Consider the following 17,412-nt stretch of genomic DNA (forward strand, 5'->3'; position numbering starts at 1 on the left):
GCAGAGGGAGACATAGGCAAACTATTCCACTTTCTTACAACCCAGTCATCCACACTGTACTACACAGAACATCATACTCTGACAGCAGAGATGCTCTTCCCATGTATTTACTAAACACTGCAGAACCCCCCCACAGTAACTAAAAATAGATATATTTTTAAAATCAGTCAAATGGTTCATAAGTAAGAGAGAGGATGGTGGTCTGTATCTTGACTCTGGTTAAAAAGCACAAAAACATCCTTTTTGACGTTTTCTTCTAAACGTTTTGGATTTCGGGGTTGGTTCATCTGATTCTGGATCTGTGGTTAAGGCCAACTTCTTCTACCTCAAGACCGTTGAGGTCAAAAAGACTTAATATAATCTGATTCATAGCAATCAAAAAAGGCAGGTCGAAGTCTTAGGCCTCTGTGTTGTGTGAATCGTCCAATAGCATAACAGGATTTGTCTAATTGAAAATCAAAGGAATGTGTTAGAGCTGATTGGAGAATCTTTTTTTTGTTAGATATAAGAAGAATAAACATTTTTGTTGCACCATATCCCTGGATCTCATTGAATGTTTGGCCGTTTGGAAACGTTGAGTGTGGACTGTATGCGTCCGAAACAACCCCGCTTCAGGCTTGGGCAGTGGCTATGGTAAAGAGGAAAGGAAGCCACTACACCTATAGAGACCAGACCTATAGAGACCAGACCTATAGAGACCTATAGAAACAACCCCGCTTCAGGCTTGGGCAGTGGCTATGGTAAAGAGGAAAGGAAGCCACTACACTTATAGAGACCAGACCTATAGAGACCAGACCTATAGAGACCAGACCTATAGAGACCTATAGAAACAACCCCGCTTCAGGCTTGGGCAGTGGCTATGGTAAAGAGGAAAGGAAGCCACTACACTTATAGAGACCAGACCTATAGAGACCAGACCTATAGAGACCAGACCTATAGAGACCAGACCTATAGAGACCAGACCTATAGAGACCAGACCTATAGAGACCAGACCTATAGAGACCAGACCTATAGAGACCAGACCTATAGAGACCTATAGAAACAACCCCGCTTCAGGCTTGGGCAGTGGCTATGGTAAAGAGGAAAGGAAGCCACTACAGAATGGTTTGAACCCCCAGTACATGAACAAAAGGAAAGGAAGCCGATCACACCTTGAGGAGGGCCAGAGCCACGTTGAAGATGACGTTCAGACCCTAGGAGAAGAGAAGAACATGGTGAAGATGACTGCCAATTATCACAGGTCTTAAACACACATACAGCTCTGTAGCTATCCCCTAAACACATGTCATACAGTGGAAAGAATCAAAGTGTTTCATCTCATCAACTGTCTTCATATCAGCTGCTTTATCTTGTAAACGTAATGCCAATAAACCATGTAGGAAATGTCTATTTTTTTTTATTGTAATGGATTGGCAAAGTGAAAATGATCTTCAAAATGAAGACTCCTGACATATGAAACTGCTGAGTTGAGAGTTAAGAAAAAACACACATAAAACAAATGACAATGATACTTCTGGTGCATCTATGTATTTGTACCATACCATCTATGTATTTGTACCATACCATCTGTGTATTTGTACCATACCATCTATGTATTTGTACCATACCATCTATGTATTTGTACCATACTATCTATGTATTTGTACCATACTATCTATGTATTTGTACCATACTATCTATGTAACTTCAAACATCCATTCATGATTCATATTGTCAGATTTCATAGTGTCTGTATTGTCCATTCATGATCTCATATGATTTCAAAGCAAACGGTCCGTTGATGATAATAAGGACTCTACGTTCCCAAGGGAACGCTATGGAAACACGCCCACCCCTGAGGATACAAAGGCACCTGGACCCACAGTACTGAGTGACAAACATCTAAAAGAAAGAAGGAACTAGATGGAGAGGACAAGTGGTGTGGGCCGAGAGAGAGAGAGAGACAGATGGAGGGAGGAGAAGAGAAACAGACCATCCCTCTCATGGACAGGTTGGGCTCCATCATGGGCACAACGACAGACAGATGGATGAATGAATGACAGAGTGAGAAAATGAGAGAAATAAATAGATTAAGGAGAAAGGAAAAAGAGTGAGAGAGAAAGAGAGAAAGACAGAGGGACAGCAAGTGAGAGGGACAGCAAGTGAGAGGGACAGCAAGTGAGAAGGACAGCAAGTGAGAGGGACAGCAAGTGAGAGAGGGGGAGAAGGGGAGAGAGAGAGCATGCTTAAGTCAGCTCCGCATGGGAACACGACAGCCCGTTCACATGGCAACACTGGGCTAAAAATATCTTCCCAGTTCTATAAATAACCAGGAGAAGGCTTCTTTCTCTCTCTTCCTCCGTCTATTTTTCAAAGGGCTCTAGGTGGCGCTAGGATGTCAGAGGCAGACACAGAGCGAGGCAGACACAGAGCGAGGCAGACACAGAGCGAGGCAGACACAGAGCGAGGCAGACACAGAGCGAGGCAGACACAGAGCGAGAGAGAGACACACATAGAGAGAAATAATGCATGCAGGGCAGAATTAGGCAAATATCCGCTAATAATAAAAACTCAAAAAAGAGCAATTAAGTTTTGGAAACATCTAAAATACAGTGACACCCTCATATCACTACCAAGGCCTGCAATGCCAAGAGCTGAGCAAAGAAAAGAGTCCCCTTATCCAGCTGGTCCTGGGGCTGAGTTCACAAACCTGTTCTACTAACACACTGAAGCCTCAGGACCAGAACATCCAATCAATCAGGATAAACCAAATTACAACACAGTCAAAACAAAACTATATTGATTATTGGGAAACACAAGCACAAACACAAAGCAAAATGCAGTGCTATCTGGCCCTAAATCGACAGTACACTGTGGCTAAATATTTGACCATGGTTACTGATCAAAACCTTAGAAAAACCTTGACAAAGTACAGGCTCAGTGAGCACAGCCTTGCCATTGAGAAGGGTAGACACAGGAAAACCTGGCTCCCTGTAGAGGAAAGGCTGTGCAACCACTGCACAACAGCAGAACCCAGGACAGAGCTGCATTTACTAAAAAAATGACAAAAATATAAAACAATTATAGTGTCATATCCCCAAATTTGAAACCCTTATTCAAGGTTTCGAAGACCTCTCTGATGAGGATAGGCTACCCGTCCTGTTGGGGGAGGACGCAGAGAGCTGTGGGCTGGCAGCGCACTACATTGCTGCCTGCCATAAGTTGAGGGACAGTGTCTGACAGACCAATCAACCTGCACATGTCCTCTACTGTATGTTTATTGTTGAATGTATGGTTATTTTGACACTTGTTTATTGTTGTTACTGTTGTCCCGTTGACAATTTTGAGCCTAATTTTTATATTGTAAATATCAAAAATAAGCTTTGGCAATATGTACATTGTTACCTCATGCCAATAAAGCAAATTGAATTGAAATGAGAGACAGAGAGTGCGAGACACACAGACAGAGAGAGAGCGAGACACACAGAGAGCGAGACACTCGCTCTGTCTGTCTCGCTCGCTCGCTGTGTGTGTTTGTGTGTGTGTCGCGTGTGTGTGTGTGGCTCGCTGTGTGTGTGTGGCTCGCTGTGTGTGTGTGTGTGTGTGTGGTGTCTCGCTCGCTGTGTGTGTGTGTGTGTGTGGTGTCTCGCTCGCTGTGTGTGTGTGTGTGTGTGGTGTCTCGCTCGCTGTGTGTGTGTGTGTGTGTGGTGTCTCTCTCCGTCTGCCTTTGTCTCTCTCCGTCTGCCTTTGTCTCTCTCCGTCTGCCTTTGTCTCTCTCCGTCTGCCTTTGTCTCTCTCCGTCTGCCTTTGTCTCTCTCCGTCTGCCTTTGTCTCTCTCCGTCTGCCTTTGTCTCTCTCCGTCTGCCTTTGTCTCTCTCCGTCTGCCTTTGTCTCTCTCCGTCTGCCTTTGTCTCTCTCCGTCTGCCTTTGTCTCTCTCCGTCTGCCTTTGTCTCTCTCCGTCTGCCTTTGTCTCTCTCTCATTTCAATTAAATTTGCTTTATTGGCATGACGTAACAATGTACATATTGCCAAAGCTTATTTTGGATATTTACAATGTTAAAAATGAGGCTCAAAATTGTCAACAGGACAACAGTAACAACAATAACCAAGTGTCAAAATAACCATACATTCAACAATAACAATAAGAATACAGTAAGAGCGAGACAGACAGAGAGAGCGAAAGAAACACACACACACACAGAGAGAGAGAAAGACACACAGAGAGAGAGAGAAAGACATACAGAGAGAGAGAAAGAGAGAGAATCAGTTATAGAACCCATTGCCCTTTATGGTTGAGGTCTGGGGTCCGATCACCAACCAAGATTTCACAAAATGGGACAAACACCAAATGTAGACTCTGCACGCAGAATTCTGCAAAAATATCCTCAGTATACAACGTAAAACACCAAATAATGCATGCAGAGCAGAATTAGGTCGGTACCCGGTAATTATCAAAATCCAGAAAAGAGACATTAAATTCTACAACCACCTAAAAGGAAGCGATTCCCAAACCTTCCATAACAAAGCCATCACCTACAGAGAGATGAACCTGGAGAAGAGTCCCCTTAAGCAAGCCGGTCCTGGGGCTCTGTTCACAAACACAGACAGACCACAGAGCCCAGGACAGCAACACAATTAGACCCAATCAAATCATGAGAAAACAAAAAGATAATTACTTGACACATTGGAAAGAACAAAAAAACAGAGCAAACTAGAATGCTATTTGGCCCTAAATAGAGAGTACACAGTGGCAGAATACCTGCCCACTGTGACTGACCCAAACTTAAGGAAAGCTTTGACTATGTGCAGACTCAGTGAGCATAGCCTTGCTATTGAGAAAGGCCGCCGTAGGCAGACATGGCTCTCAAGAGAAGACAGGCTATGTCCACACTGCCCACAAAATGAGGTGGAAACTGAGCTGCACTTCCTAACCTCCTGCCCAAATGTATGACCATATTAGAGACACATATTTCCCTCAGATTACACAGATCCACAAAGAAATCAAAAACAAACCCAATTTTGATAAACACCCATATCTACTGGGTGAAATACCACAGTGTGACATCACAGCAGCAAGATTTGTGACCTGTTGCCACAAGAAAAGGTCAACCAGTGAAGAACAAACACCATTGTAAATAAAACCCATATTTATGCTTACTTATTTTCCCTTTTGTACATTAACCAATTGTACATGTACATCAATAACCATTTGTACATATATACAACACTGTATATATACATAATATGACATTTGTAATCTCTTTATTCTTTTGAAACTTCTGTATGTGTAATGTTTACTGTAAATTTGTATTGTTTATTTCACTTTTGTATATTCTCTACCTCACTCGCTTTGGCAATGTTAACATATGTTTCCCATGCCAATAAAGCCCCTTGAATTGAGAGAGAGAGAAAGAGAAACACAGAGACAGAGAGACAGACAGACACAGAGACACAGACAGACACACAGACAGACAGACGCACAGACAGACAGACACACAGACACACAGACAGACACACAGACTCTGCTACTACCCATCTTCCAATTTGGTCCTGCCGTACATACCTACACGTACGCTACGGTCACAAGACGCAGGCCTCCTTACTGTCCCCTAGAATTTTTAAGCAAACAGCTGGAGGCAGGGCTTATTCCTATAGAGCTCAATTTATATGGAATGTTCTGCCTTCCCATGTGAGACAGACTCAGTCTCGACCTTTAAGTCTTTATTGAAGACTCATCTCTTCAGTAGGTCATATGATTGAGTGTAGTCTGGCCCTGGAGTGTGAAGGTGAACGGAAAGGTACTGGAGCAACAAACCGCCCTTGCTGTCTTTGCCTGGCCGGTTCCCCTCTCTCCACTGGGATCCTCTGCCTCTGACCCTATTACGGGAGCTGAGTCACTGGCTTACTAGTGTTCTTCCATGCCGTCCCTAGGAGGGGTGTGTCACTTGAGTGGGTTGAGTCACTGACGTGATCTTCCTGTCTGGGTTGGCGCCCCCCCCTTGGGTTGTGCCGTGGCGGAGATCTTTGTGGGCTATACTCTGCCTTGTCTCAAGATGGTAAGTTGGTGGTTGAAGATATCCCTCTAGTGGTGTGGGGGCTGTGCTTTAGCAAAGTGGGTGGGGTGATATCCTGCCTGTTTGGCCCTGTCCGGGGGTATCATCGGATGGGGCCACAGTGTCTCCTGACCCCTCCTGTCTCAGCCTCCAGTATTTATGCTGCAGAGGTTTGTGTGTCGGGGGGCTAGGGTTAGTCTGTTATATCTGGAGTATTTCTCCTGTCTTATCCAGTGTCCTGTGTGAATTTAAGTTCTCTTTCTCCGTGTCCCCCTCTCGCAGAGATACACAGCGAGAGACACAGAGAGACAGAGAAAGCGCGACGCAGAGAGAGAGAGAGCGCGACGCAGAGAGAGAGAGAGCGCGACGCAGAGAGAGAGAGAGCGCGACGCAGAGAGAGAGAGAGCGCGACGCAGAGAGAGAGAGAGCGCGACGCAGAGAGAGAGAGAGCGCGACGCAGAGAGAGAGAGAGCGCGACGCAGAGAGAGAGAGAGCGCGACGCAGAGAGAGAGAGAGCGCGACGCAGAGAGAGAGAGAGCGCGACGCAGAGAGAGAGAGAGCGCGACGCAGAGAGAGAGAGAGCGCGACGCAGAGAGAGAGAGAGCGCGACGCAGAGAGAGAGAGAGCGCGACGCAGAGAGAGAGAGAGCGCGACGCAGAGAGAGAGAGAGCGCGACGCAGAGAGAGAGAGAGCGCGACGCAGAGAGAGAGAGAGCGCGACGCAGAGAGAGAGAGAGCGCGACGCAGAGAGAGAGAGAGCGCGACGCAGAGAGAGAGAGAGCGCGACGCAGAGAGAGAGAGAGCGCGACGCAGAGAGAGAGAGAGCGCGACGCAGAGAGAGAGAGAGCGCGACGCAGAGAGAGAGAGAGCGCGACGCAGAGAGAGAGAGAGCGCGACGCAGAGAGAGAGAGCGCGACGCAGAGAGAGAGAGAGCGCGACGCAGAGAGAGAGAGAGCGCGACGCAGAGAGAGAGAGAGCGCGACGCAGAGAGAGAGAGAGCGCGACGCAGAGAGAGAGAGAGCGCGACGCAGAGAGAGAGAGAGCGCGACGCAGAGAGAGAGAGAGCGCGACGCAGAGAGAGAGAGAGCGCGACGCAGAGAGAGAGAGAGCGCGACGCAGAGAGAGAGAGAGCGCGACGCAGAGAGAGAGAGAGCGCGACGCAGAGAGAGAGAGAGCGCGACGCAGAGAGAGAGAGAGCGCGACGCAGAGAGAGAGAGAGCGCGACGCAGAGAGAGAGAGAGCGCGACGTCGCAGAGAGAGAACGCGACGTCGCAGAGAGAGAGCGCGACGCAGAGAGAGCGCGACGCAGAGAGAGCGCGACGCAGAGAGAGCGCGACGCAGAGAGAGCGCGACGCAGAGAGAGCGCGACACAGAGAGAGCGCGACACAGAGAGAGCGCGACACAGAGAGAGCGCGACACAGAGAGAGCGCGACACAGAGAGAGCGCGACACAGAGAGAGCGCGACACAGAGAGAGCGCGACAGAGAGAGCGACACAGAAAGAAGGGGGACAGGAGGTGTGGAGAAAAGAAAAGGACCACAGAAGCACAACAGATCACAGGGGAGAGGTAAAGCAAATTCATAGCAAAAAGAGAGAAAAAAATTATAACAGAATTACAAAAAAACTAAACGTGAATTTAAGTTCTCTTTCTCCGTGTCCCCCTCTCGCAGAGATACACAGCGAGAGACACAGAGAGACAGAGAGAGCGCGACGCAGAGAGAGAGAGAGCGCGACGCAGAGAGAGAGAGAGCGCGACGCAGAGAGAGAGAGAGCGCGACGCAGAGAGAGAGAGAGCGCGACGCAGAGAGAGAGAGAGCGCGACGCAGAGAGAGAGAGAGCGCGACGCAGAGAGAGAGAGAGCGCGACGCAGAGAGAGAGAGAGCGCGACGCAGAGAGAGAGAGAGCGCGACGCAGAGAGAGAGAGAGCGCGACGCAGAGAGAGAGAGAGCGCGACGCAGAGAGAGAGAGAGCGCGACGCAGAGAGAGAGAGAGCGCGACGCAGAGAGAGAGAGAGCGCGACGCAGAGAGAGAGAGAGCGCGACGCAGAGAGAGAGAGAGCGCGACGCAGAGAGAGAGAGAGCGCGACGCAGAGAGAGAGAGAGCGCGACGCAGAGAGAGAGAGAGCGCGACGCAGAGAGAGAGAGAGCGCGACGCAGAGAGAGAGCGCGACGCAGAGAGAGAGCGCGACGCAGAGAGAGAGCGCGACGCAGAGAGAGAGCGCGACGCAGAGAGAGAGCGCGACGCAGAGAGAGAGCGCGACGCAGAGAGAGAGCGCGACGCAGAGAGAGAGCGCGACGCAGAGAGAGAGCGCGACGCAGAGAGAGCGCGACGCAGAGAGAGCGCGACGCAGAGAGAGCGCGACGCAGAGAGAGCGCGACGCAGAGAGAGCGCGACACAGAGAGAGCGCGACACAGAGAGAGCGCGACACAGAGAGAGCGCGACACAGAGAGAGCGCGACACAGAGAGAGCGCGACACAGAGAGCGACACAGAAAGAAGGGGGACAGGTGTGGAGAAAAGAAAAGGACCACAGAAGCACAACAGATCACAGGGGAGAGGTAAAGCAAATTCATAGCAAAAAGAGAGAAAAAAATTATAACAGAATTACAAAAAAACTAATCAAATTGAGGCATGGGTAAAGTCAAGAACAATAAGAAAGTGACCTCTTCCGTGAAAAAAGATAAATGTATGGATGGGAGAGGGAGAAAGACAGAGAGAAAAAAAGGGAGGCACGGAGGAGAGGAGCAGATTCTCATCACGCGACTCATTGGCTGAGAAACACATACGAAACTTTTAATTGTTCCGACCGGGGGCCGAGAGAGGGAGGTAGGGGGAGAGAGAGAGGAGAGAATCACAGAGAGAAGGAGCGAGAACGGCCACAGTGCCGAGTCACAAATGGCACCCTATTCCCTTAATAGTGCCCAAAGGGTTAAACTTTTTGTTTTTTTATACCCGCGAGCCATTTAAAACCTCCCACAAGACCCACCAGTTGAGAATCAGTGCCATAGACTTCCAGTCACTGTGCTAACGCTAGTTAACAACTTCCTTCAAACTGCACGCAGAGACATAAACATGATATCCACGAGTTCATCTGAGTCTGGGGAAGTAGATAAAGTCCCAAAGTATCCATTTAAGTATAGTGTACCAACAGCAGGTTGGTAATGTTCTGTGTTGGGGTAAGGAATAGGACTACAGTTAGGACCAGTGTTAGGGTAAGGAATAGGACTACAGTTAGGACCAGTGTTAGGGTAAGGAATAGGACTAAGGTTAGGACCAGTGTTGGGGTAAGGAATAGGACTAAGGTTAGGACCAGTGTTGGGGTAAGGAATAGGACTAAGGTTAGGACCAGTGTTGGGGTAAGGAATAGGACTAAGGTTAGGACCAGGACTAAGGTTAGGACCAGTGTTGGGGTAAAGAATAGGACCAGGACTAAGGTTAGGACCAGTGTTGGGGTAAGGAATAGTGTTAAAATTAGTCTTAACAATAGTGTTGGGGCTTCTTAACTTCTTACCTCACACAACAGCAGGTCGGTGATGTGGAAGACCATGCAGAGGGGAAACTTGGCTGTGAAGAGCGTGAGGAACCACTGAGAGGCGTACATGTGAGCTTCCAGATTGAGGTGGTGGAAGTGTGACCAGAGTTCTGGGAGTTGTTCCTGGAAAAAGTAATAGGAGGAGATGAAACCACTCAGTAGGAAGAAAGGGGAGTTCATTTCACGGTATAAACAGTGCATTCAGAAATTATTCCAACCCCTTGACTTTTTCCACATTTTGTTACGTTACAGCCTTACTCTAAAATGCATTAAATTGTTTTTTACTCCTGATCAATCTACACACAATACCCCATATTGACAAAACAAAAACAGGTTAAGAAATGTTTGCTAATTTATGAAAAATGAACTTAAAGATCACATTTACATAAGTATTTAGACCTTTTACTCAGTACTTTACTGAAGCACCTTTGGCAGTGATTACAGCCTCAAGTCTTCTTGGGTATGGCACTTAGCACACCTGTATCTGGGGAGTTTCTCCCATTCTTCTCTGCAGATCCTCTCAAGCTCTGTCAGGTTGGATGGGGAGCATTGCTGGACAGCATTTTCACATCTCTCCAGATATGTTTGATCAGGTTCAAGCCCGGGCTCTGGCTGGGCCACAAGGCCATTCAGAGACTTGTCCCGAAGCCACACCTGAGTTGTCTTGGCTGAGTGCTTAGGGTTGTTGTCCTGTTGGAAGGTGAACTCTTTCCCCAGTCTGAGGTCTTGAGCAGGTTTTCAAAGATCTCTTTACTTTGCTCTGTTCATCTTTTCAAATTAAATCGTATTTGTCACATGCGCCGAGTACAACAGGTGTAGACCCTACAGTGAAATGCTTATTTACGAGCCCCTAACCAACAGTGCAGTTTAAAAAAAATACGGATAAGAATAAGAGATAAAATTAACAAGTAAGTAAAGAGCAGCAGTAAAAAAAAAAATATATATATACAGGGTGTCGGTACAGAGTCAATGTGGGCGGCAGGGTGGCCTAGTGGTTAGAGCGTTGGACTAGTAACCAAAAGGTTGCAAGTTCAAATCCCCGAGCTGACAAGGTACAAATCTGTCGTTCTGCCCCTGAACAGGCAGTTAACCCACTGTTCCTAGGCCGTCATTGAAAATAAGAATTTGTTCTTAACTGACTTGCCGAGTTAAATAAAGGTTAAAAAAATAATAATAATGTACGGGGGCACCGGTTAGTTGAGGTAGTATGTACATGTAGGTAGAGATAATTAAAGTGACTATGCATAGATGAAAACAGAGAGTGGCAGTGGTGAGGGGAGGGGCAAAGCAAATAGTCTGGGTAGCTATTTGACTAGATGTTCAGGAGTCTTATGGCTTGGGGGTAGAAGCTGTTTAGAAGCGTCTTGGACCTAGACTTGGCGGTCCGGTACCGCCTGCTGTGTGGTAGCAGAGAGACCAGTCTATGACCAGGGTGGCTGGTGTCTGACAATTTTTAAGGTCCATCCTCTGACACCGCCTGGTATAGAGGTCCTGGATGGCAGGAAGCTTGGCCCCAGTGAAGCACTGGGCCGTTCGCAATACCCCCTTGCGATCGGAGGCCGAGCAGTTGCCATTCCAGGCAGTGATGCAACCAGTCAGGATGCTCTTGATGGTGCAGCTGTAAAACCTTTTGAGGATCTGAGGAGCCATGCCAAATCGTTTCAGTCTCTTGAGGGGGAATAGGTTTTGTCGTGCCCGGTCATGGTGTGCTTGGACCATGTTGATCACGTTGAGGGAGAGGTTGTTGTCCTTGCACCACACGGCCAGGTCTCTGACCTCCTCCCTATAGGCTGTCTCGTCGTTGTTGGTGATCAGGCCTACCACTGTTGCCATCTAAAAATGTAATGATGGTTTCGGAGTTGTGCCTAGCCGTGCAGTCATGAGTGAACAGGGAGTACAGGAGGGGGCTGAGCACGCACCCCTGAGTGGCCCCTGTGTTGAGGATCAGCGTGGAAGATGTTTTATTACCTACCCTCACCACCTGGGGGCGGCCCGTCAGAAAGTCCAGGATCTAGTTGCAGAGGGAGGTGTTTAGTCCCTGGGTCCTTAGCTTATTGATGAGCTTTCAAGGCATTATGGTGTTGAAAGCTGAGCTGTAGTCAATGAATAGCATTCTCACATAGGTGTTCCTTTTGTCCAGGTGAGAAAGGGCAGTGTGGAGTGCAATAGAGATTGCGTCATCTGTGGATCTGTTGGGACGGTATGCAAATTGGAGTGGGTCTAGGGTTTCTGGGATGATGGTGTTGATGTGAGCCATGACCAGCCTTTCAAAGCACTTCATGTCTACACACATGAGTGCTACGTGTTGGTAGTCATTTAGGCAGGTTACCTTAGTGTTCTTGGGCACAGGCACTATGGTGGTCTGCTTAAAACATGTTGGTATTACAGACTCGGACAGGGAGAGGTTGAAAATGTCAGTGAAGACACTTGTTAGTTGGTCAACACATGCTCACAGTACACGTCCTGGTAATCCATCTGGTCCTGCGGCCTTGTGAATGTTGACTTGTTTAACTTCTCTAGGGTAGGGGGCAGCATTCGGAATTTTGGATGAAAAGCATGCCGAAATTAAACTGCCTGCTTCTCGGGCCCAGAAGATATGATATGCATATAACTGGTAGATTTGGATAGAAAACACTCTAAAGTTTCCAAAACTGTTAAAATAGGTCTGTGAGTATAACAGAACTGATTTGGCAGGCGAAAAACCTGAGAAAAATCAATTCGGGAAGTATTTTTTTTTTTTTTTTTTGTAGTTATCTATTCAATGCCATTACAGTATCCATTGACTTAGGACTCAAATTGCAGTTCCTATGCCTTCCACTAGATGTCAACAGTCTTTAGAAATTGTTTCAGGCTTGTATTCTGAAAAATGAGGAAGTAAGAGCAGTCTGAATGAGTGGACCCTAAAGTGTCAGAGCTTTTTCAAGCGCCCGACCGAGAGTGCCTTTCTTGTTGACCTTTTATTTTGACGACGTTATTGTCCGGTTGAAATATTATCGATTATTTAGGCTAAAAACAACCTGAGGATTGAATATAAACATCGTTTGACATATTTCTATGAACTTTACGGATACAATTTGGATTTTTTGTCTGCCTGTTTTGAGTGCGTTTGAGCTTGTGGATTACTGAAGAAAAGGCGCGAACAAAACTGAGGTTTTTGGATATAAAGAGACTTTATCGAACAAAAGGAACATTTATTGAGTAAATGAATGTCTGCTGAGTGCACCCATATGAAGATCATCAAAAGGTAAGGGATTAATTTTATCTCTATTTCTGACTTGTGTAATTCTTCTACTTGGCTGTTTACTGTTTGTCATGATTTGTTCCAGACGTGACATGATTTATTCCAGACGTGACACTTGTCATTCAGGCCAAAGAGTTCAATCTTGGTTACATCAGACCAGAGAATCTTGTTTCTCATGGTCTGAGATTCTTTAGGTGCCTTTTGGCAAACTCCAAGTGGGCTGTCATGTGCCTTTTACTGAGGGGCGGCTTCCGTCTGTCCAACCTACCATAAAGGCTTGAATGGTGGAGCGCTGCATGTCCTACCCAGACTATTTGCATTGCACCCCCCATCCCCCAGAAAGCTGCTGCTACTCTCTGTTATGATCTATGCATAGTCACTTTAATAACTCTACCTACATGTACATATTACCTGAATTACCTCGACACCGGTGCCCCTGCACATTGACATTGACTCTGTACCGGTACCCCCTGTATATAGGCCCGCTATTGTTATTTACTGCTGCTCTATAATTATTTGTTATTCTTTTCTCTTACTTTTTGTTGTTGGTATTTTCTTAAAACTACATTGTTGGTTAAGGGCTTTTAAGCAAGCATTTCACTGTAAGGTCTACTACACCTGTTGTATTCGGTGCATGTGACAAATAAAATTTGATTCTGGAAAGTTATCCCACCTCCACAGTGAAACTCTAGAGCTCTGTCAGAGTGACTATCGGGTACTTGGTTACCTCCCGGACCAAGTCCCTTCTCACCCGATTGCTCAGTTTGGCTGGGCGGCCAGCTCTAGGAAGAGTCTTGGTGGTTCTAAAATTCTTCCATTTAAGAAGAGGCCACTGTGTTCTTGGGGACCTTCAATGCTGCAGAATTTCTTTGGTACCCTTCCCTAGATCTGTGCCTCGACACAATCCTGTCTCGGAGCTCTGCGAACAATTACTTGAACCTCGGGGCTTGGTTTTTGCTCTGACATGCACTGTCAACTGTGGGACCTTATACAGACAAATCAAATAATGTCCAATCAATTGAATTTACCACAGGTGGACTCCAATCAGGTTGTAGAAACACCTCAAGGATGATCAATGGAAACAGGATGCACATAAGCTCAATGTCGAGTCTCATAGCAAAGGGTCTGAATACTTAGTTTATATTTAACTAGGCAAGTCAGTTAAGATACATTTCTAATTTACAATGACGGCCTATCCCGGCCTAACCCGGACGACGCTGGGCCGAATGGGCGCCACCCTATGGGACTCCCAATCATGGCCGGATGTGATAGAGCCTGGACCCGAACCAGGGACTGTAGTGACGCCTCTTGCACTGAGATGCAGTGCCTTTAGACCACTGCGCCACTCGGTATCTGTTTTTATTTTTAATACATTTGCTAAACTTTCAAAAAACGGCTTTTACTTTGTCATTACGGGGTATTGGGTGTACATTGCTGAGATGGATTCAAAAATAAAAACATTAATCCAAGGCTGTAACATTACAAAATGTGGAAAAAGTCGAGGGGTCTGAATACTTTCCAAAGGCACTGTATATGCCAATACATTGATTGACAGACTAGTGTAAATCAGTCATTCAGTCAAGCAAGCGATCATCATCACAGCTCAGAAAGCGCCATCAGAGAGGGAGTGAAGAAGGAGAGAGCTGGAGAGAAAAGAGAAAGAGAAACTGGCTTACTTCCACCTGTATGCCAACCCTTAGCGATTAATGCTAATATTCCTTAGCCTTGGGGAGCTAGCTTGTCAATACTAACCCAGTGTTGAAAAAAAGACTACTAGGGGAGGCTAAAATTGATTTCTGTACAAAATTTAACAATTTGGAGTGTATTTTGCCTAATAACGAACGTAAGGCTGGCCCTTACAAAAACAGAGTCAGTCCGTGCTCTTAAAGATGGAATCCTTAATGGTCAAACTGCTACGTCCGATTGCGCGATGCACACCCAGCTCTCCCGACCTCGTCAACAAAACAAAAACAATAATGTCTGTAGGGTGGACAGTGGCGCCGTTTCCCCTTACTGCGGATTCCATCTTTAAGGTGCATAGAGCACGGTTAAGTGTCTGCAGATACACACGCTGATGATGTGCGCACATACACGCATGCAACACACACACACGCGATGACAATCATTATGTGACATTAAGTTCGGTTTGAAGTTTTTCCAGAGGGCTTCAGTGAAGCGGGCGGACTAACCTGGAGCAGTCGTTCCAGCTGGTAGAACTTGCAGTGCAGATCCTCAAAGTTGTTCTTGTAGAGTTCCCTCAGGCCGTACTCATACATTATCCTCCCCAGCACACAGAAGGCCTGCTCCTCAGGCATCTACAGCCACAGGACCAAACAGAACCAGTGGGGGGTTAGCTAGAGCGTACCAACAGAGGAACGAGAGCTCTGAGATATGGGGAGGTCAAGCGGAAGTTGTTTCATTTTATCCTTTGACCTTTTGGAACGCCAGTCACTTTAATAATGTTTAATGTGGCTGAAACTGTGCTTGAAATTCACTACTCGACTGAGGGACCTTACAGATAATTGTATGTGTGAGGTACAGAGAAGGGATAGTTTTATTAAACAAAATTATTGCATACAGAGTGAGTCCATGCAACTTATTATCTGACGTGTTAAGCAAGTTATTTAGGCTTGCCATAGCAAAGGGGTTGAATCCTTACTGTCTCAAAACATTTCAGCTTTTCATTTTTTTTTTTTTTGTAAAAATGCCTACTAACAATTCCACTTTGACATTATGGGGTATTGTGTATTGAACAGTGACATAACATATATATTTAATCCATTTTAAATTCAGGATGTAACATAAACAAAATGTTGAAAAAGTGTAAGGGTGTGAATACTTTCTGAAGGCACTGAGTGCACAAAACATTAGGAACACCTTCCTTATATTGAGTTGCGCTCCCTTTTGCCCTCAGAGCAGCCTCAATTCGTTGGGGCATGGACTGTGTCGAAAGCGTTTCACAGGGATGCTGGCTCATGTTGACTCCAATGCACAGTTGTATCAAGTTGGCTGGATGTCCTTTAGGTGGTGGACCATTCTTGATGCAAACGGGAAACTGTTGAGGGTGAAAAACCCAGCAGTGTTGCAGTTCTTGACAGAAACTGGCGCGCCTGGAGAGAAAGGCCAGACGAAGAGGCTGTTCTGAGGGAAAAATGGGGGTGCACCTCAAAAGGAAGATGTTCCTAATGTTTGGTAAACTCAGTATATATAAAGTTAAGATTTATATAATGTTGACATTTCAGCTCTTAATAGGCTTTTCTTAATAAACAATAAACAACATTTATCCTACTCCTGCCGTAAACAGGAGTAGGATAAATGATTGGCGGAGTCTCTGGTTACTTGAAAGTGTTGTTTTCTGTGGATTGAGAGGGAGGTTTTTAGACCCTCTGGGGAACAGTTAGGAGACGGTTGGAGCATAGGGAAAAGTGAGAGCGGGACTAAAAGAGAAAGAAAAATGTGTGGGAGGGAGGGAGGGAGGGAGAAACAAGGTGAGAATCTGGTGAGTGTGAAAGAAAACCAGAAGGTGGGAGTGTCAGTGTGAAAGAGAAAAGGTGTGAATATGCCCCCCCCCCCCCTTTAATACACAGTGTTTGTGTTGTGAGTGAGACGGTGTGTGTGAGAGAGAGAGACACCCACCCACAAGGAGAGACAGAGTGGGTATTTAATCAGGTAGACCTTGTGTCCTGGGCTGAATGGGCCATTAATATTCTGGACACCTCCCCAGCCTCCTGCATTCCGAAGGACCTCTCTAACACCCCCCCCCCCCCCTTTCTATCACTCTACTCCTTTCATATCTCGTTCTCTCTCTTTCACACCTTGCTCACCTTTTCATCTCGGCTTCCTTAATTTCCAATTACCTATTCTCCCCCATCCTCTCTCCACTTCTCCCCCCTCCACTTCGCCATCCATCTCTTGTCCCTCCCTCCGCCATCCATCTCTTGCCCCTCCCTCCTCCATCCTCTCTCCATTCTCCCTCCATCCTCTCTCCAATTCTCCATCCTCTCTCCAATTCTCCATCCTCTCTCCAATTCTCCATCCTCTCTCCAATTCTCCATCCCTCCCTCCCCCTCCCTCCCTCCCTCCCTCCCCCTCCCTCCCTCCCTCCCTCCCTCCCCCTCCCTCCCTCCATCCTTCCCCCTCCCTCCCTCCCTCCCTCCCTCCATCCTTCCCCCTCCCTCCCTCCCTCCATCCTTCCCCCTCCCTCCCTCCATCCTTCCCCCTCCCTCCCTCCCTCCCTCTCCCCCTCCCTCCCTCCCTCCCTCCATCCTTCCCCCTCCCTCCCTCCCTCCATCCTTCCCCCTCCCTCCCTCCCTCCATCCTTCCCCCTCCCTCCCTCCCTCCCTCCATCCTTCCCCCTCCCTCCCTCCATCCATCCTTCCCCCTCCCTCCCTCCCTCCATCCATCCTTCCCCCTCCCTCCCTCCATCCATCCTTCCCCCTCCCTCCCTCCCCCTCCCTCCCTCCATCCCTCCCATCTCCTCTCAGACTTACTGTCCTGTTGTTTACCCTGTTCCTGCTGCACTCTCCTCCCTTTGTTAAACCTTAACTTTCCTTCTCTCCATTGTTCTCACAATCAGTCCCAATACAACTGAATCTTAATACGTGCACTTT

At 47.1% G+C, this 17,412-nt stretch overlaps 1 protein-coding gene across 3 annotated transcripts in view; it reads right to left on the reverse strand.

Annotated features, from left to right (window-relative positions):
* Positions 1 to 17,412, reverse strand: part of LOC129867573 (rab GTPase-activating protein 1-like) — a 148,499-nt gene that overhangs the window by 45,279 nt on the left and 85,808 nt on the right. For 2 of the 3 annotated variants that reach the window (XM_055941059.1, XM_055941061.1), the window contains 3 exons: positions 14,992 to 15,117; positions 9,541 to 9,684; positions 1,152 to 1,193 (listed from right to left, as the gene is read on the reverse strand). In XM_055941059.1, the coding sequence (XP_055797034.1) occupies positions 1,152 to 1,193; positions 9,541 to 9,684; positions 14,992 to 15,117 (312 nt within the window). The remainder of the gene's footprint in view (positions 1 to 1,151; positions 1,194 to 9,540; positions 9,685 to 14,991; positions 15,118 to 17,412) is intronic. The other variant, XM_055941060.1, reaches the window with a different exon arrangement.

This window comes from Salvelinus fontinalis, chromosome 12, assembly GCF_029448725.1.
Source record: "Salvelinus fontinalis isolate EN_2023a chromosome 12, ASM2944872v1, whole genome shotgun sequence".
Classification (NCBI taxonomy): Eukaryota; Metazoa; Chordata; class Actinopteri; order Salmoniformes; family Salmonidae; genus Salvelinus; species Salvelinus fontinalis.